Source organism: Hesperophylax consimilis, chromosome 2 (genome assembly GCF_061612785.1).
Source record: "Hesperophylax consimilis isolate HC1 chromosome 2, BYU_Hcon_1.0, whole genome shotgun sequence".
Lineage (NCBI taxonomy): Eukaryota > Metazoa > Arthropoda > Insecta > Trichoptera > Limnephilidae > Hesperophylax > Hesperophylax consimilis.
In genome coordinates this window covers 6678509-6698903 of record NC_142837.1, presented here as the reverse complement: position 1 = coordinate 6698903, position 20395 = coordinate 6678509, and the positions used below count along the sequence as shown (strand labels likewise).

The following is a 20395-nucleotide window of genomic DNA, read 5'->3' as shown; positions in this document are numbered from 1 at the left end:
CTCGGTGTGTCAAAATGGTGTCGTTCGGAAAATTTTCTCGTAAATTATTATTTACGTAAATAATATTAAATATCAATATTTATCAATATCATAATGCAAAAATTTGTTTTTTATTGTCATTAAGATGAATCAAATGATTGTTTATTTTTAAATGCGTGTAAAAATCGGCAGTCGTAGGTAAATATTTACCTGTATTTCATATAATCCGTGTCCAGCGATTGCGAATATTTACCAAAATTTCTTTCTGTGCTGCGAAAGAGCTGGCAACATTGAATTTTTGGCAGACTAACGCATTTTCCCGGGAAAAATACAGTTTTTATTTGTGATGTGCGATTCAATCATGTTTTTGTCAATAATTTTTATTCTAATGACCAATCCACTATTATATTAGTTTATTTCTATACATTTACAACTTATTCGTGCTATTTTTTGTCAAGCAATTGCATGATAATTGCATGTTGTAAAATTAATGTACTTTAATTTTATGTCAAAAAGTGGGGTTACACGTTTATATCGATATTCAAATTTTATTTTTAATTATTAGAAATCGCTGGCAAGGGATAATATGAAATGATTTAAAAAAAAACCTTCTGACTTACCTTAATTACTATAAAAGGAAATTGACTTCATTTGAAGACAATGCAATCAACAGAAATCATTTCAGCTGTCATCCTATTCAACGAAATAGAATTTTCAATTTACATAATTAAAAATTAAAATGCTAAAATTAAACATTTTCTAAATACAGTCAGTTTTCTTTTATAGTAATTAAGGTAAGTCAAAAGGTTTCATTTAAAAATATATCGTATTATCTCTGGCAAGCGATTCTGAATATTTACCCAAACTTAATTTATAACAGAATTTATTATTAATTCAATTTCTACACGCCTTTTTTTTATGTGACACCTCACAAGAGCGTCCCTGCCTGTGCAGTGTACAGACAGGGAAACTATGTCACCACCCGGTTGGGCGGCGTTGTGAGGCGGAATAAGGTAGGGGCTGTAGGAAAGGATTTGTTAATGCGGGCCTTGAAGAGGCTCGGATTATAGGAGGGAGGAAAAACAGATGCCGGTAGCTCGTTCCACATACGAGCCGACTTACACAAAAACGAGTCGTAAAAACGGCCCGTTCTCATGAAGCCAACGTCAACCGTGAGCGGGTGTTCAGCTCGTGTCCTTCGAGTTTCGCGCAGGTGCACCGGTGCATCAGGAATCAATGCTGCTAGCTTCTTGGAGCAGGCTCCATTGAAATACCTGTAGAACAGACACAGCATGCCTACATTGCGTCTATGCATTAGATAAAGCATTCGGTCTGTTAACAACGGATTGTCTGAATCGCTCTCCTTTGCACAGATTCAAGCAGGTTTATTAAGTATTTTGGGGCACCAGCCCAAAGGTGGCTCCCAAATTCAATAGTTGGGCGGACTTGAGACTTGTACAGGGTCAGCAGCTGGTCACTGCTGAAGAATCTCCTAGCCCTGTACAAGACGCCCAACATCTTGGAGGCCTGATTTACTCGGGCTTCCATGGATCCCCGATACTTGAGCTGGTCTGATATAGTAACTCCAAGCATTTCAATGGAGTCTTTATTGGGAAGAGTGCTCCCATCAAATTGAACCAGACAGTCATTGATTTCCCTCTTTGCCGAAATCAGACACGCTTGGGTTTTTGAGACGCTAAAACTGACCAAGTTGGCCTTATCCCAGGCACGAACCATCTCGAGGTGGTGGTCATTTTTTTGCTTCAAAACTTCCCGAGCTGTTCGGACATCATGGGTGGATGGGGGCCTGTCAAAAAGATAACCCTCGTGAACGGTGCTGTCATCAGCGTAGCAGTGAATTGGTGCACATTCAACGAGATCGTTGATGTGCAATAAAAACAGCGTCGGAGACAGCACAGATCCTTGTGGCACCCCCGCATTGATTTGGTGCGGCGAGGAAGAAGAACCGTCAACCACGGTTTGAATTGTTCTTCCCCTCAGAAAGTCCGCAGTCCAACTATACAGGGTTACGATAGGAGAGTTGCGATTTTGTGGCACGCACGAATCTGACCATAATATTAATTTATTAATAGTGGATGGTAAATGTTCTATAACGCTCTTTAAAAAATTTAATAAGGCACTTGCCAGATCGTCTCCACTTCTGCCATTTGTTGTTTAATCCCACAGTGCGTTATTCTCTTGCCTTAATTTCCCTTCAATATTTATATATTCCTCACCTTCTTCTTTAAGTTTTTCTTCTTTAACTTTATATACGCCTTATCTTATTCAGACTGCTACTAAACAGGATTTAACGATGAATTAATAAATAACATTTAAAAAAAGTTATATAGAATCACTAAAAACAATTCAAACAAAATAAGCCATATTAAATATTCTTGAAAACTGAGGAAAGGGAGAGGGGTATATTAATTAATCACATTATTTTATGTGACTACAAAGATTGAATCTACCAACTAAAGTAACATGGCATTTATAAATCACATAATTTTATGTGACTACAAAGATTGAATCTACCAATTAAAGTAACATGACATTTATAAATCACATCATTTTATGTGACTACAAAAATTGAATCTACCAACTAAAGTAACATGACATTTATAAAAATCTATTGTTTAGCCACAATATTATGCATTGATAATACAATGTCATAAAGTACATCTGCGTTCTTGCTATTTTCGCTGTATAATAATCTCTTTCTATCTTCCCCGCTTATCTCATTTGCATTTATATCAAGTCCAGGACTTCATTTTACACCAAAATGTTTTAGGAAAGTATAGGGTTTTGTATTTTCAACTGGAAACTATGTCGAAACTAATATCTCTCTCGTCAATGATCCGCGGGGGTTTTAAATTTTCATCGAAAAGCTTTCTTTGGCGTAATTTTTTTTTGCGAAAAATATCAATTAGAAGATTTGTTAAAAAAATTTGCGTGCTGAGTGAAGTTTTAAGGGTAAATTCATTACAATAGAACATAATATTGTTAACTCTAAGATGATCTCTGAACTAACGGGTAAACATAACATTCGAAACTAAGCAACTCTGTTTTATATCTCATTCATATCAGACCCTGGGCAGAAATCAAAGTAAAAGGGGATTTATGCATAAAAAGTGAGATTTATTCAAAAGTGGAGAAAGTCTCAGAAATATCCTGATAAAATTTATCTTATGAACAACAAAACATCTTCAAATAGCTATTTCGGGTAGCTAGATATGATTAGGCAGCTACGTGGGGCTCTGGTTTCTTATGCGGTGTCAGAAAAATAACAACAGAACATCTTCAAATAGCTATTTTGGGTAGCTAGATATGAGGAGGTAGCTACCTGGGGCTCTGGTTTCTTATGCGGTGTCAGAAAAAGAACAACAGAACATCTTTGATTAGCTATTTCGGGTAGCCAAATATGAGGCGGTGGCCTATACCTGGAGCTCTGGTATCTTGTGCAGTGTCCGAAAAAGTTACAAATTAGTTAGGTCACTCACTCACTGATCTTAAGCTCAATAGTGATAACAGAAGAAGATCAAATGCCAAAGTAAAAGACATACAGCTTCTTTGATGTTTCATCGTGAACACAAAAAACACTCCTAAAATAAAAACGTTACATAAAAAAATGAAACTCATTTTATTGTGTGATAAACAACGATAAATTGTATTATTTTGTAAAAGCTTTTCATATTTTACGATACTACTACATAACGTTAAAACGTGTCCCTGTCACAAGAAGATAAAAAAAACACTCTGCTTTGCGGTTTTCATTTAGCCAGTATGAAAAACATCCCACGATTTTAATTACGAAACGGTGTTTGCTGAAAATAATATGCATCACGTGAAACAAAGTTGTTTGAACGCATTGAACCTATAAAGTTGGGCTCTAAATTTTAAGCTTTGTCTGTTAGTGTTTGCGGAATACTAGATGTCAGTACAGTGCAGTTCGGTAGCTCGAGGATGGGTACAAACTTTAACAAAGGTCTGTTTGACTAACTAGTGAGTGCAATTGGAGTGCAAAAAACTTCTAGTTCGGTTTCATTGGAACCCAGATAAATAAAATAATGTTCAGTATTATACATATTATGGAAAATACAATTATTTAATAGCGAATACAAAAAACTTACCGTTTGAAAAAGCTCCGCAGCATGCGATCTCGTTCATTTATTCAAAGTAGGTGCAGTGCCAACTGACACACGCAACGGTTGTGTCCGCCGCGCTGTTCACGATACCACCGGCACGTTATTGTTACCGCGCGTGTAGGTAGTGCAGTGAGTGAAGCGGATCCAAATTCAGCGGGCCTCCAACTACAAACTATGCCGCTATTTAAGGGGCCGAAGACCGATAGGTCTCCCGGCCAAGGGGAAACGATAAATATCCGAGAAACAATATATAACAAGTGAACCTTTAGATCAGAGGTAGATTTAAAGTAGGTTAACGTGTTTCGAAACAATTTGACAATGTGTTTTTAATAGTGTTGTATATTTTTACAGTGAACCAATGTTATGTTTATAAGTTCGTTTGCTCATTATATTATATAAATTAATATGTCAAAACACCTTGGAGGTTAAAATAAATGAACTGCAAAACTAGTGTAGATAACACTAATTTTACCCCGAAAAAGAATCCTGAAAAGAAACAGCAAGTTATTGCATCAATTTGTGGATATTTTGAATGGATCTACATTAAAGGTTGTGGAATTCTAGAGCATGCTATGTGTGGTCATAGAGAAAAAAAACGGATTAGGGATGCTTATAACTATTTCACATGATAAAAATGAATACCTGACTGAAAAATAGGTAACAAATAATTATTAGATCATTTGGGAAAAAAAGTGTTGGGGTTAAAAAAGAAAATATTCATTAGAAGCGATGTACATTAGTACATTTAATGTATTTATTATTTCATCAATTTTGGAAGACATGACTTTAGAATTAATAAGTTGCTAAGGACTAAAGCCTTCCAAAGATTCAGACATTTGGATAGTTAAAAATTCAATGAGATTGACGTAAATTTTCACATGAAATCAGTTTGTAAGCACTTTATTGGAAAGCTCTATTTTAGAAAGCACTAGAAAGCAAAAGCATCTACGACCACACACAACACAATACAATACAGTATAAATGAATCGAATAAACGGAGGATGTGTGAAACAATAATACAATGCTCGTGTCGCTGCCATTGCTTGCGGGTGGAGGGAGTGCTGCATCACTAAAATACCACATCCAGTTCGGAAATATGCTTTTGAGCTTGGAAAAACTTTTAAATACCACAGCAATTTTACAGTCAGTTATTATTACGCTAGCAGAACCCATGAAGAATCATTGGATATTTTAATTCCCATTTTGAAAACGACAATTTAAATACTTGTATGCTTAAATATTATATTATAGGTAGTCAGGTAGCTAATTTATTTACTGAAGGCTTCAAACAATGAGTTTCAATTTAAAAAATGACACTTTTATTCAAAACGAATCCGAGTTCAAGAGTTCATTGAATCAGAGGTTAAGACAGATAAACAACAGATTTTTTTGATGATACATACCTACACTAAACGTAAAATTAATGTTAATTTGATGCCTACCAATTTGAAAGAAAATTAAACAATTAAATAATACCCTTTGAAAGTGATTTTCGATCAAGAAAGATTTTAAAAATATTCGAGAAAAATCACAAAAAACTAAGATTAAATTGACCTTACTTCGAGAACAATCGTTCAGTGCATAGATTGAACATTCAATAACACAATTAAGATTTTTGCGAAAATCTAGATTAGACTATTTTCTCAGAAAACAGTAATTTGGGCATTGGACAAACTGAAACTCAATTTACTCTGATACAACAAGATAAAGAAATATTTTTCACTTGTGGCTTTAATAAATTGTTCCAAGTTCAGAATCACACTTAATATCGGATGTGGCTGCGTGGCGAAAGGCATGTCTTGCTTGCACTAGTTGCAAAATGTTATGTTCCCAACCGTTTTGACGTAGGAGACGGTGTCTCCGGTGGCCTCCGTAAAGGCCCTCCTGAGGCGGGATCTCCTCGCCTGCGACAGGGTCTGAGGGCACAGGAGCACTCCCTGCGGGGGAGAAAACACATCACTATATCTGCACATGACATGGATATCTGGCACACGTGGAGTGCATTGCACGCGTGAGATGCTTGAACACACATTCCGAAAATGTGAGACTGTTTTATACAAAGTTAATTAAATAAGTTTAAGTAAGTTGCATAAACTGAGCATCATTCAACAGAATTGCATTTAAAACTGAATTAGTTGGTTTATTTGTCACTTCTAAATAATAACAAAAGTGAATTAAAGCAGCCCCAGGGAAGGTCGTACGTACGTCATCGACAAAAAATCTTCCTCCTCACTCGCCGTAATTGTAAGCGTTAAAGAAAAAAAATATACTAGAACGATGACGTCACGTACAACCTCAATAATTCACTGTAATTACTAAATAATATTTTACTTGGGATAATTCCAATCTAATGAAAATATATGGTGAATTTTCAGAAAATATTTGTTTGAAAAAGAATGAGTGTTCTCTGTTAATTATTATAGGAATAAAATAGAAGAATGTGACGAGTTTCTGAACTTGTTTCTTCATCTTTATGCTGATCTTAATTCTAAAGAATGATGCCCAGCTTAATAAGAACAAATAGCAATATCAGTTTGTTACAATAATATCCATGGCACAGTATAACATAAAATAAAAAGGAATATACAATCATCACAAAAAACATAATATTATATGCACACACCTTAATTACATTATTACATGAGCCATGTAACGGTTGACAATACTTGCAGAGAAAAAAACATTTAATTTGAAGCTGTCAAAAAACAGCAAAATGTGATCACATCGATTGAAGATTAATTAAATATAGTTTTATAGAAACTAGTCGTTGTAGTAAATTGCCAGATTAATTTGTACTATTTTAGCTTAACCATTTTTGTGTGTGATTGATAATTTCAAGATTAAAAAAAGGTTTATTGAACGCATTATAAGACATTCACAAATGATAATAATAATAAGCTTAAAAGCATTATTGTTTGTATTTGTCCCGAGACGTTTGAATACCAACATAACTAAATCATATGTCTCGATTCTAAGCTTAAGTAAATATTCAATTATTCATATAATTTCAATCGCATCTGGTCTAGAATAATAATTATTGCTTTTCAAATAACTTTAGTAGAGTTGGAAGTTTGGAACAAGATTTTCTCTGAAAACACTTGTTTGCGAAATTTGCTTATAATGATTAAGAACTCATTTCTTCATTGTTTAATATAAATTAATGTTTTGTTTTGAATTTGTGGTGGTGAGATTGTATTTATTTATCTGCACATGTCTATTTTTTATCGTTTTCAGCGGAGTCAACATTTTTGATTAATTCTAAATTTTAGTTGCTTTCTCAAAAATTTTGACGTCTTGTAAAAAAAAACATAAGAGTCTCAAAACGGGCTAACTATACAGTTATTTCAACTTACAAAGTAATTCATTTAAGAACTTAAGTCAGTAGTATTCACATTTGTATTTATTACATTACATTTATTACATTTTATTAAATTATCCTACTTGATAGGCTAGCTAGCGCCGTGTTGAGCAAGTAGTAGTATACGACTTCATTTTTAGTAGGATCAAAATAAAATAAATTAAATTAATAATGCAAATTTTTTTAATAATACATGAATAGTGTTGAATAAATAAAAAAAGAGTTAAACTAAATAAAGACAAGTTAGTACTTCATAAACCCGTTATGTTGTATCTAGTGGTTTTAAATAAATTGTTGACTGGCTAACTATATGATTAGAAAAATAAAATTTTATAAAAGTACCGAAAAATAATATGTCGGTTCAAAGTAAAAAAATAAATAAATTACATTTGATTTGATGGGATGCGTGATATTTTCAGCAGCTGAGAGATTACTAATTGTACATTTGATGGGATGGATGATATTTTCAGCAGCCGAGAGATCACTAACTATACATTTGATGGGATGGATGATATTTTCAGCAGCCGAGAGATCACTAATTATACATTTGATGGGATGGATGATATTTTCAGCAGCCGAGAGATCACTAACTATACATTTGATGGGATGGATGATATTTTCAGCAGCCGAGAGATCACTAACTATACATTTGATGGGATGGATGATATTTTCAGCAGCCGAGAGATCACTAACTATACATTTGATGGGATGGATGATATTTTCAGCAGCCGAGAGATCACTAACTATACATTTGATGGGATGGATGATATTTTCAGCAGCCGAGAGATCACTCATTTTATCAATTTGATGGGATGGATGATATTTTCAGCAGCCGAGAGGTCACTAATTATACATTTGATGGGATGGATGATATTTTCAGCAGCCGAGAGATCACTCATTTTATCAATTTGATGGGATGGATGATATTTTCAGCAGCCGAGAGATCACTCATTTTATCAATTTGATGGGATGGATGATATTTTCAGCAGCCGAGAGATCACTCATTATATAAATTTGATGGAATGCCTGATATTATCAGCAGCCGAAAGGTCACTAATTATACATTTGATGGGATGCATGATATTTTGAGTAGCCGAGAGTTTTTTTAAAATCTAGTATTAAATACATTCGTGAATTTGTAATTTATGAACGAAATGTTTTTAGTTGGGGATCTAGCATATATTTAATTTCAAGATTCGAGATTCCATTACCAGGATTTACTATTCCCTCCGTCTTCAACTAATCAAATATAATTAGTTGAAAATTTTTGTAAGTTTTGGTGCATTCAACATTTATATTTGAATCGCGCAAAAATAGCAAATTAAGAAAAAACTTACCAAAAACGGCAGTTTTCTAGATATTTTATATAAAATTAGTTGAGAAATCAGTTAAGATATTCATTACACGTTTTGAAGAACAACAAAGATAAAGAGAAATAAAAATTTTCTTAGGAATATTATTCTAGTACTGCATTAGCTTATTTCCATTCGTAGGAAAATTAATTCCGGGTTAAAATAAAAAAGCTCATTATTTAATATTATGGCTTGAGTGGGACATAATAATTAAAAAATAATGCCTTATTCCCAATTATCATGCTCGGAAATTTCAGATTTTATTCCGTCTCATTTAATTTTCAAAATTTTCAGACCTATATTCATGCTAAAACTGACCATGAAAGTAATATTATTGTATTACGTATTTGCTTTAAGTGGCTTCCTATGCTTGTACTACATAAATATGATAATTTATTTGTGTAATTTAAAAGCAAGTATCATATTTTTTTTCAATATAATAAGCTTTTACTTGACAAGATGTCTATCCAATTAACTATTCACATAACTTTTAAATCATGATAAAAATACATATAAAAGCAAAAACATTATTTAGTTAAGAAAAAACACGGTAATCGTTTTTATCACCGTTCATGCCTTCATATATAATATCTGACTTGTCAACAACATGGATCATATATTTTTTCAATATTATTGAACTTGCTCTTGCTCTGGAACTCTTACTTGATGAGATGTCTATATAATTAATTGTTCACACAACATTTAAATCATGATAAAAATAAATAAAAGCAAAAACATTATTTAATTAAGAAACAACACGGTTATCGTTTTTGTCACCGTTCATGACTTCGTTTATAATATCTGACTTGTCAACAACATGGATTTTTTAAATCGATTGGCGTCTTATTATATTATATCGAAGTGGTGTTGTGGCAAAGTTACAACGTTTAATTTAATAAACTTAAATCTAACAGTTTATATATTAGCAGTAGAATCAAAACGAAGTTATTCAGATCTCTCATAAGAATTCGACACTATTTCTAAACGAGTTTATAAAATACTGCAAACACTTGCAATGACATGAAAATTTGTCAATGCGCTGTTGAAATGATATTGTCTGACAGTTTTCCACCTTTGGTAATGCAATTTCCATGTTTGTAAAAAGACTGGAGTAGAATTTTATATTCTTGTTAACGATTTCTGCCATTCTTCATTAATCTAATATTGAATTGAAAATATAGGAATAGGTTTGCATTTTTATTACTATTTGTACCTAGTTTCAATGATGTGATAATTTTCACGGAATTGAACATTTACGGATTAAAATAAAACATTCATTTTCGCCGTCCAATTTGCAAAGATGTGTTAACTTCATGTACCTTTTATTCTGTACGTCCCTAAATTTTTCCGATCGACTTCTTTATTTCTATTGATAGTATTCATATTTTCAATTCACAAATGCTTAGGTTTTTTTTTAATACGCCAACATGAAATAATTACAAAAATACTTGCAGAATAGAAGATACTTCAGAACTTTTATAGTACCTAAATCAAATTGAAACATACTAACTAATCGACGATTGAATGCGTCTTTCCGTATTTACGGACCTTAAACTATAAATGTCCGGAACAATCATGAGCTGTGAGCTCTTAAATCCAACTCGGGGTAAAATGGTTGCACGTTTTGCGTCTACGGGAAGTTTGGTTAAATTCACAAACAGCTTAAACTTACTTGCATCAATCGGACACGCGAAGGGGTAAAACTTTGCAGCGCTTGAACAACAATCACATACAGAGCGTATCATCTATCTCCGAGAAATAGTACCTACTGTAGGTACCTACTACTGCATGTTATCATATACTTTTCAGTGAGCGTCAGTTTGAAAAATACAACATTAATGATGTTCTTGTAGCTGAAAATACATATTTTTTTAATATTTCCATTTTTTCAATGAAAATTTTCAGGATTATTGAAATCAAATATTTAAAATAAATATTTATTAAAATAAGTTCAGCAACAACAATATGTATGTTGTTTTTTTTTAATCTTACCAATCATGCTCGTTAAAGTCACGGACCGCCAATTAAACCTTAAGTTTTGAAAAATTATAAGAAATTACCTGTTTAAAAATATATTCGGAATTAGAATACCTTACACATAACATTTTATAACTTGAACTTAATGTCCTTAATGTTAAAATATTTTAATTTATTTTAGCTTTCCATTTATCTATTCTGTGATAGTGCCATCTGTGGAAAACGAATTAAAAAATGAGCGGAGCTTTGGGGAAACGCCCAAAGCTTTCAAATTTATCCGAGAACAGAACCATTTACCTGTCGGAACTGCCGCATGGCCCCGTTGATTCGAAGCGAGTCCGCCGCTATGCCCGCTATCCCGTCGCCGGGTTCCCGCAGCTGCCGCAGAGAGGCGCTGGGCGCGTGTTGATGCACACAGTGGCCGCCGCAACATGTTATGGCGCTGGCTTCTGGTTGAGAACTTTGACGAATGATTCTAGAATTTTGCGTAGTTGTTAACAAAACCGTAGGTGGTTGGATGGTTGGGCATGTCCCTGAGGAGTGCATTGCACTGCAGGGACATTGGTAATGCAGCGCAGATCGCACGCTCTCTCGCGATATTGATCTGGCGAGATGTAAGGAAGATATAGGTGTAGTGGACGCTCTCCTCTCACAACCCCTGCACCTTGTATATGCTTGTGGGATGAGCTGGTAACCACTCGCGGAAGCTCTGTGTCTGCAACCACCGGGCACATTGATAACGGGAGAGTTGAAGCTGTGATTCCGGTCCATGCTACTGTTGCCTTGGACATTGTCAAGTCTGCAATGAAGCTCGATATCAGGCACTGATCTGGTGCTTGATTCTTCTATTCTAATCGAAGTGCCACTCTCTTCGCTCCCACCTAACCCTCCACTTGCTGATAACTGTGGATGTGGGGAAGTCAGGTATCTGGCGGTGCAGTCTTGCCGCATAAGAACTGGCTTGGAAGGGTTGTGTTTGTTGCTGCCTGAGGGACCATTGGGTTCTTTGTCGGTGGGGGCGGAGGCTATGACGGTGACGGATGGGGTGAGCACCAAGAGGCTGGTAGTCTCGTCATTGCTACCATATCCGGAGTTGGTGGCAATCTCCACTCCGTCATTCGGCGCTGACATTTGGACATTCATTCTGATTTCCCTGCTTTCACGCGAATCTGAAAGCAAAAATAAATTTTAATTTTAAAATGTTGCATTCATTTTTCTCATTGTTGGCATTGCACATTTGCACAACGTAAAGAAATCATTTCATTTTATTACGATGTTTATGTACTGTCATAAATGTTTTATGTGAAATTAAATATAATATCGATGATATTGGATGATGATACTCAATAAATAATATATTCATTCAATGTTATTTTATGTATCTTTCCTTGTATTCGTATTGATTTAAAATTTGTATGGGATTATTGTTAAGATACAAATATAGACTAGCTTGCGGGGGCGATACTATAAAATACAGTAATCGGAGAGAAACCGAATTAAATGCTTTTCAATGAAGTGTGTATTGGTGGCTCCTACGAAAATAAATCGATGAAAATAACGTGATCAAGAAACATAACATCAAATGGATCTACTGATCTTTCTCAACAACCACTCATATTTTGCTATTAAATTCAAAATAATACACCGTACATTTTGATTTCGATTAAAAAAAAATGCAAGCATTCCTTTTTATTAGGTTTGGCAAAACTAAGCGAACTCAACTTTTTTTGGTGATTGATTTAGTTACGGAAATTTTTAAGCATTTTTAGCGAAATCCATGCAAATGTGGCCATATATTATTATAGTATTGAGGTAATTAAAGTTCACAATACTTACCATAATACCTGTATTAGTAGGTACCAAATGTTTTCGGTAACGCTTTTGACAATATTAACATAAATTATTAACTTAACTCAAATTAACATTTTTAACAACTAGGCAAAATATATTATTCTGCAACAATAACTTGAGTACCAACTATCACACACATGCACCTAATTCTCGCTTCCCAAAATTCACCTCAAATATCGACATATTTAATATTAAGTTTGCCTGTATTCAAGAGATACCAGAATGACATTTTTATGTAGTATTTTGAAAGAGGGATTGCGTATATTTGTTGTTTTCTTGTAGATATGTTGTAAACTTAAAAAAAATTGTTAGGTATTTTGTGTTGATGATTTAAAAATAAAAATCTTCTGTTGTTAATGTATTACGCAGTAAATAATGTAAAATATGTATAGTGTAAAAGCCCATCAGGGCGTTTAAATGAATAAATAAAATATTGACTAAAAAATTGTAATAATTGCAGGGTAATACTTTTTTTACTTAATTACGTTTTTAAATAACGTACAGCCTCATAAGTTATGAAAAAATAATGCCGTTTTTTGGGGATGAAAAAATTTCGGCATTTTTGTGTTTTTTATATAATCAATTCACATATATATTCATCACAATGAAATTCCAACCACAAACTTATTTGGAAAGTTTATTAATTTCTTGTGTGCAAAACATGATGTTTCAAGTTAATAATTATTTTGAAGGGGTCCATTAAACAGGCAAAAACAATGTTAATTGTCAAAAGAATACAAGAATTCGGTTTCATTGAAATTTTTTTTTTTCAATTAAGATGTTTGCTTAATTATCGGAATAACTTTTGTACAAATCCCAAATTCCGATTCCCGCATTTTCAATCGGAATAATTATTAATTATTCAACTTGAGTGGAGCTTGTTCGTTAATAATTAAATCAATTACTACCCAATTATTTTATTCCCGTGGTACATAATATGTACCATTCGAATAAAATATCCTCAAAAATCCCTATTATGCAGGATTTCTTGAATTTTTTCGATATGTAAAGTTTTTTTTTAATTTAATTGAAAATATAATGTTTTGCAAAATGTCATTGGAAACCAATATTTGTTTACAATAAAATACACATGTGTTTTGATTTGACTAAGAACACTCCTTCCAAAGGGTAAATCCTTAATATAACCTTATTAATATACCTTAATATAAACTAAGAATGCAGTGTCAAAGCATCCCAGGGGTCTTGTTAATGTGTTGGAGTATTAGTGTATTAGTTGCTCGGTGCAGATGTAATTTATCTACCACCGGGGGGTCCATTAACGAGGAGCTGTCTCCAAAAATACTAGAGTATTACTAAAGTGTATCGATTTACTGGGTTCACAGAAAGGAACTATCTAAAATAATGGAATATTAACTATAAGAGATGATTGGGTACGAATACAATTCACATCTTGGAATCTCCCACTTGTCATAATCGTTTTTATCAACTGTATATTTCCTAAAAACCAATAACATTGTTTTATTTATTTTCGTATGTGTTGAATATCTAACCCACGACGGTATTTTACTTGATGTGATTTGTATTTGTCATAAGCCTTTGACTGGATGTAAAATACTACTCGTAATAAGTATTAAATATCTAACCCAGGTATATTACTTTATGTGAATTGTATTTGTCATTAGACTTTGACTGGACGTAATACACTATTCGTAATAAGTTTCAAATATTTAACCTAGGTATATTACGTGATGTGATTTTGATTTTTTTGAAAACACACTAAAAAATACACAGGTATAAATGTGTTTACTACCCTTTCTCTCTTCATTGACATAATTTGATTATAAATTTAACGTTACAATGTACTTTTATTATTTCGAGACGTTATAAATTGTGTACCTTATTAATGTCGAAAGTAGGAGTAAATAACGATACAAAAATAGAATAGTCTTAGCAGGAATAAGTTTGAGTACGTCAATAATTTGACGGCAAAATAGAATATAATGATACTAATGCCATTGCTATTGTCTTTCTCGGTCGTTTCCGACTTCTTCCACCATTCGATTTTATATACCATAAATATACTGATAAAATACTACATTATATCGACTTTAATTCGATTTTATATACCATTAATATACTGATAAAATACTACATTATATCGACTTTAATTCTATTTTATATACCATAAATATACTGATAAAATACTACATTATATCGACTTTAATTCGATTTTATATACCATAAATATACTGATAAAATACTACATTATATCGACTTTAATTCGATTTTATATACCATAAATATACTGATAAAATACTACATTATATCGACTTTAATTCGATTTTATATACCATTAATATACTGATAAAATACTACATTATATCGACTTTAATTCGATTTTATATACCATAAATATACTGATAAAATACTACATTATATCGACTTTAATTCGATTTTATATACCATAAATATACTGATAAAATACTACATTATATCGACTTTAATTCGATTTTATATACCATTAATATACTGATAAAATACTACATTATATCGACTTTAATTCGATTTTATATACCATAAATATACTGATAAAATACTACATTATATCGACTTTAATTCGATTTTATATACCATAAATATACTGATAAAATACTACATTATATCGACTTTAATTCTATTTTATATACCATAAATATACTGATAAAATACTACATTATATCGACTTTAATTCGATTTTATATACCATAAATATACTGATAAAATACTACATTATATCGACTTTAATTCGATTTTATATACCATAAATATACTGATAAAATACTACATTATATCGACTTTAATTCGATTTTATATACCATTAATATACTGATAAAATACTACATTATATCGACTTTAATTCGATTTTATATACCATAAATATACTGATAAAATACTACATTATATCGACTTTAATTCGATTTTATATACCATAAATATACTGATAAAATACTACATTATATCGACTTTAATTCGATTTTATATACCATTAATATACTGATAAAATACTACATTATATCGACTTTAATTCGATTTTATATACCATAAATATACTGATAAAATACTACATTATATCGACTTTAATTCTATTTTATATACCATAAATATACTGATAAAATACTACATTATATCGACTTTAATTCGATTTTATATACCATAAATATACTGATAAAATACTACATTATATCGACTTTAATTCGATTTTATATACCATAAATATACTGATAAAATACTACATTATATCGACTTTAATTCAATTTTATATACCATTAATATACTGATAAAATACTACATTATATCGACTTTAATTCGATTTTATATACCATAAATATACTGATAAAATACTACATTATATCGACTTTAATTCGATTTTATATACCATAAATATACTGATAAAATACTACATTATATCGACTTTAATTCGATTTTATATACCATAAATATACTGATAAAATACTACATTATATCGACTTTAATTCTATTTTATATACCATAAATATACTGATAAAATACTACATTATATCGACTTTAATTCGATTTTATATACCATAAATATACTGATAAAATACTACATTATATCGACTTTAATTCGATTTTATATACCATAAATATACTGATAAAATACTACATTATATCGACTTTAATTCGATTTTATATACCATTAATATACTGATAAAATACTACATTATATCGACTTTAATTCGATTTTATATACCATAAATATACTGATAAAATACTACATTATATCGACTTTAATTCGATTTTATATACCATAAATATACTGATAAAATACTACATTATATCGACTTTAATTCGATTTTATATACCATTAATATACTGATAAAATACTACATTATATCGACTTTAATTCGATTTTATATACCATAAATATACTGATAAAATACTACATTATATCGACTTTAATTCTATTTTATATACCATAAATATACTGATAAAATACTACATTATATCGACTTTAATTCGATTTTATATACCATAAATATACTGATAAAATACTACATTATATCGACTTTAATTCTATTTTATATACCATAAATATACTGATAAAATACTACATTATATCGACTTTAATTCGATTTTATATACCATAAATATACTGATAAAATACTACATTATATCGACTTTAATTCGATTCTTTCCGATGCAGAGATATTGTGTTAAGTATTCCTCGGGCATCCTCGACTTCTTCTACAATGCAATGCAACTCTCTAAACATTCCTGGAACTAATAAGAACAAAGTCGGTCAAATGATTTTCGAGTTTTGCGAGCGCAAATATACGTAGGCTACATTTTGTATATATTAAAAAGATCATAAAAAATATATTGTTAAAAAGAAGCATTTTTAAAAACAATAACAGGTGCGTGTTTTAAACATTATTTTTTTGCTCAGTTAAATATAGTTCGAAGGTACATTTATTAAAAAAAAAACATTTTCAACACGTGGTACATAAATGCCACGTGTCGCGTGCTTGTTGTGTCCCATATAATAGACGGGTTGCTTAGTTATCTTCGTAACATTATCTACAGTACACGCAATGGCTACATCATGCGAATACTGAGGAGAATCTATGATTATTATAATTAATCCCATTGGTAGTAATGGATAAGTGAAATAATTTTTGTAGTTTAAACATAATTAAACCGTACCTGTTTCGACCAGTCACGGCCGCCTTCAAACTGGAACAGATATTTTTTTATCAGCGCGAGCGGTGGAAAACGATGTGCCTTAAGTAATGCATTATTTTAAGGAAATAATTTCCCTCGGAGTCTATGTCATCTTTGGGGATGCTGCCTGGCGGGTCTTTTTAAGAAAAGGGAGAAGAGATGTTCAGGGAAGGAAGGAAGGTATCTATGCTAGGAGATAATGATCATTGAGTTTTATTATGTCGCTAGCGCAGAAACGTTAAATCAGGGGATAGCTTGAATTCTCCGCAAATCCACTAAAATTTTGAAGAAGGCAATTGAATTAACTTTCAGTTAAGCGTTTCATATTGTTAGGTACTTTATGAAACTTATAATCAAAGCAAATTTTAGTTCATGGGAAGAATAATGCACGCAGGAATAACCAACGCACATTACAGGCAGCTGAAATAAGTATGCTTGATAATTTTAGTGCCAAAAATTAAGATTTGATTTTTTAAGTACTTAATTTGAATTTCAGATACAAAATTTACCCAACTGATAAATCCATGAAGAGAATGTGGAAAAACGTAAAAGGAATTAGCTGCACCTCGAAGGTTTCGAAACTTGTGCAGTTCTACAGAGTTTTTAGATAGAGGCATATTTTTAATATGATGAAGCAAGAGTTACGTTATCTGGAAAGATTATTGTTGTAAAATATCATTTTATACATAAAAAAATAATTCTCATGTTGTTCAATCATATTTTAATTAATTCACTAAAATAGTCTGAACAGTTATATGTATACATTTATTTATTTATCACGGTATATTACATAATTTTAGGATTCGTTAATCTCAAAGAATTTATATAAATATGTTGCCTCAGGATCATTGCTTTTCAAAAAAGAAATTTACCTTTCGAATATTAATGATACCATAAAGACACGTTATATTTTAATCAATTACAGATATAAACTGCTCGCTAAACTATGTCCACTGGATCTAGCTCAGTAAAACCACGAATTTAGTCTCAGTAACGTTTTTTTACCTCTATTAATCAATTCATTTAATCATCTTGGTTGGGGTGGAGCTTTCAAAACTTCTTTCTTACCTTTAGAAATCATCCAAAGAATACTAATAAAAATAATTTTGAAAAAACCGAACGATTACCCCACAATTAGATTATTTCAAGAATTTAAAGTCCCTTCACTTCATATTATTTATAAAAAAATAACTCTTTTTCAAATACATAAAGATTGTTTCAACAATGACAACTTAATAACTTTTTCGAACAGCAATAGACATAGTATTCTTGGCTCTATAACTATCCCACGCTGTAACACCACCACAGCCCAACAATTTTATAAATATTTTGGTGTCAAGTGGTTTAACCAATTACCTCTTAACTTAAGATTGGAAACGAATTATAAAAAAATTAAAAACTCAATAAAAACACTGTATCAACAGCATATTAAAATCGTTTATACTTAAAAACACAATATAATCTTTCATTTTATTACTATATTGAAATCCTTTTCTCTTATTTCTTATTCTTATTCTTATCTCTTTCTTTCTTTTACATCCTTTTCTATTTGATATAAATATTTTATATATATGTTAAATTATTATTTACACGCGTTTTTCTCCGCCTTTTCAACACGAGCATTTGCTCTAAAAAAAGGTGTATCAAGATGTACTAAAAAGAAAACAAACTCAATGTAATGTAATTACATGTTATTGTTAATTTAATGTTTAATTTGAACTTCATCATAACTTGAAATTACCTAATAATTTTTTTTTTTAAATCTGTCAAACGTACATGAACATTAAAAAAGATTTTTAATAAATAAAATTATATTGGTACCTACTTTACAGTTTGTCTGATTTATGGTTAGGGGCCATTCATTTATTACGTAAGACGAATTTTGCTAGTTTTCGACCCCCTCCCCCCCTATTATAAGAAAAAATAAGAATAGGCCGACCCCTCCCCCCCTGTTTAAAATTTATTACGTAAGAATCTAAAGGAAAAAATGAATACACGTCTGCTCTGATGATGAACACTGTAACGTTGTCCGAAACGTTGGCCTTAAGAAGGAGTTAGCGCAACACGACATAACACCCCAAAAACAAATAACAAGAATAAACGTTTGGTTTGTTTTAATGTTTATTTTTCAAAGTAACAATTTTTAGAAAGGTTTATTTGTACTTACAAAGGTACTAATAATTTTAATTTTTTGGTAGTAATAAACTTTGGGGTTTTAATTATTCATCTTTACCTACAGAAGATTTTCAGTCCAGGGGCTCAAAACCCACTCGGAAAGTGGATCTCCGAAAGTGGCCCGCGCTTTTTAAAAGTATAATTTTAACTTTGCGCATTTTTGTGATCTTACGTAAGAACTATCGAGACTCCCTCCCACCCCCTTATACGAAAAAATAAGACATGATCGACCCCCCTCCCCCCCTTAATCGTCTTATGTAATAAATGAATGGCCAATTATAATGTTTAAGAATATTTATTTTAATTTCAGAATACATGGCTGGAGATTTTAGACTTTTAAAAATAAGTTTGTCGGGAACTAAAAATAATCTCTATTTTAAAGGATTTAAGATTTTTAATGAATTATCGACACATGTTAAAGAAGCTAAAAGCTGCTTTTCGTAGGTTATGCCTAAATACGATAAAGAATAAGTTTTATATGTATTGTACAGTGTCCTTAATGTAAAAGAAATAAGTCCAAAGGTTTATACTAGATATAAAAATATAAAATTTTTTATAACTAAATAAAAAACATTAAAAATTAAATATTATCAGTTCCAATTTTGAAATATGAAAGTTGAATAACGAAGGAATACAGTTTCAAATCACAAATACAACGACAACTGAAAATAGTATGTTTAATAATGACAAAACGTTATCGTATTGCGCAAAGAAAAAAATAAATGATTATTATTCCTATTTTTTCAAATTATTTCAAATAACAGTGATATGTTTGCTGGAAAATGTCAATTAAAATTTCTTTGATTTTTTTGTAGAAACGTCTTTGTACCAAAAAAAAGACACGGCTGACTGCTTCCCTAAGAAGCTTACAAAAA

General features: G+C 31.3%; 1 protein-coding gene across 1 annotated transcript in view; it reads right to left on the bottom strand.

Moving 5' to 3' along the window:
- SK (small conductance calcium-activated potassium channel) overlaps positions 1-20395 on the bottom strand; it is a 695575-nt gene that overhangs the window by 430158 nt on the left and 245022 nt on the right. The window contains exons 3-4 of the mRNA XM_089640922.1: positions 11109-11980; positions 5960-6061 (exon numbers count right to left, since the gene is read on the bottom strand). Coding sequence (XP_089497048.1) covers positions 5960-6061; positions 11109-11980 — 974 coding nt within the window. The remainder of the gene's footprint in view (positions 1-5959; positions 6062-11108; positions 11981-20395) is intronic.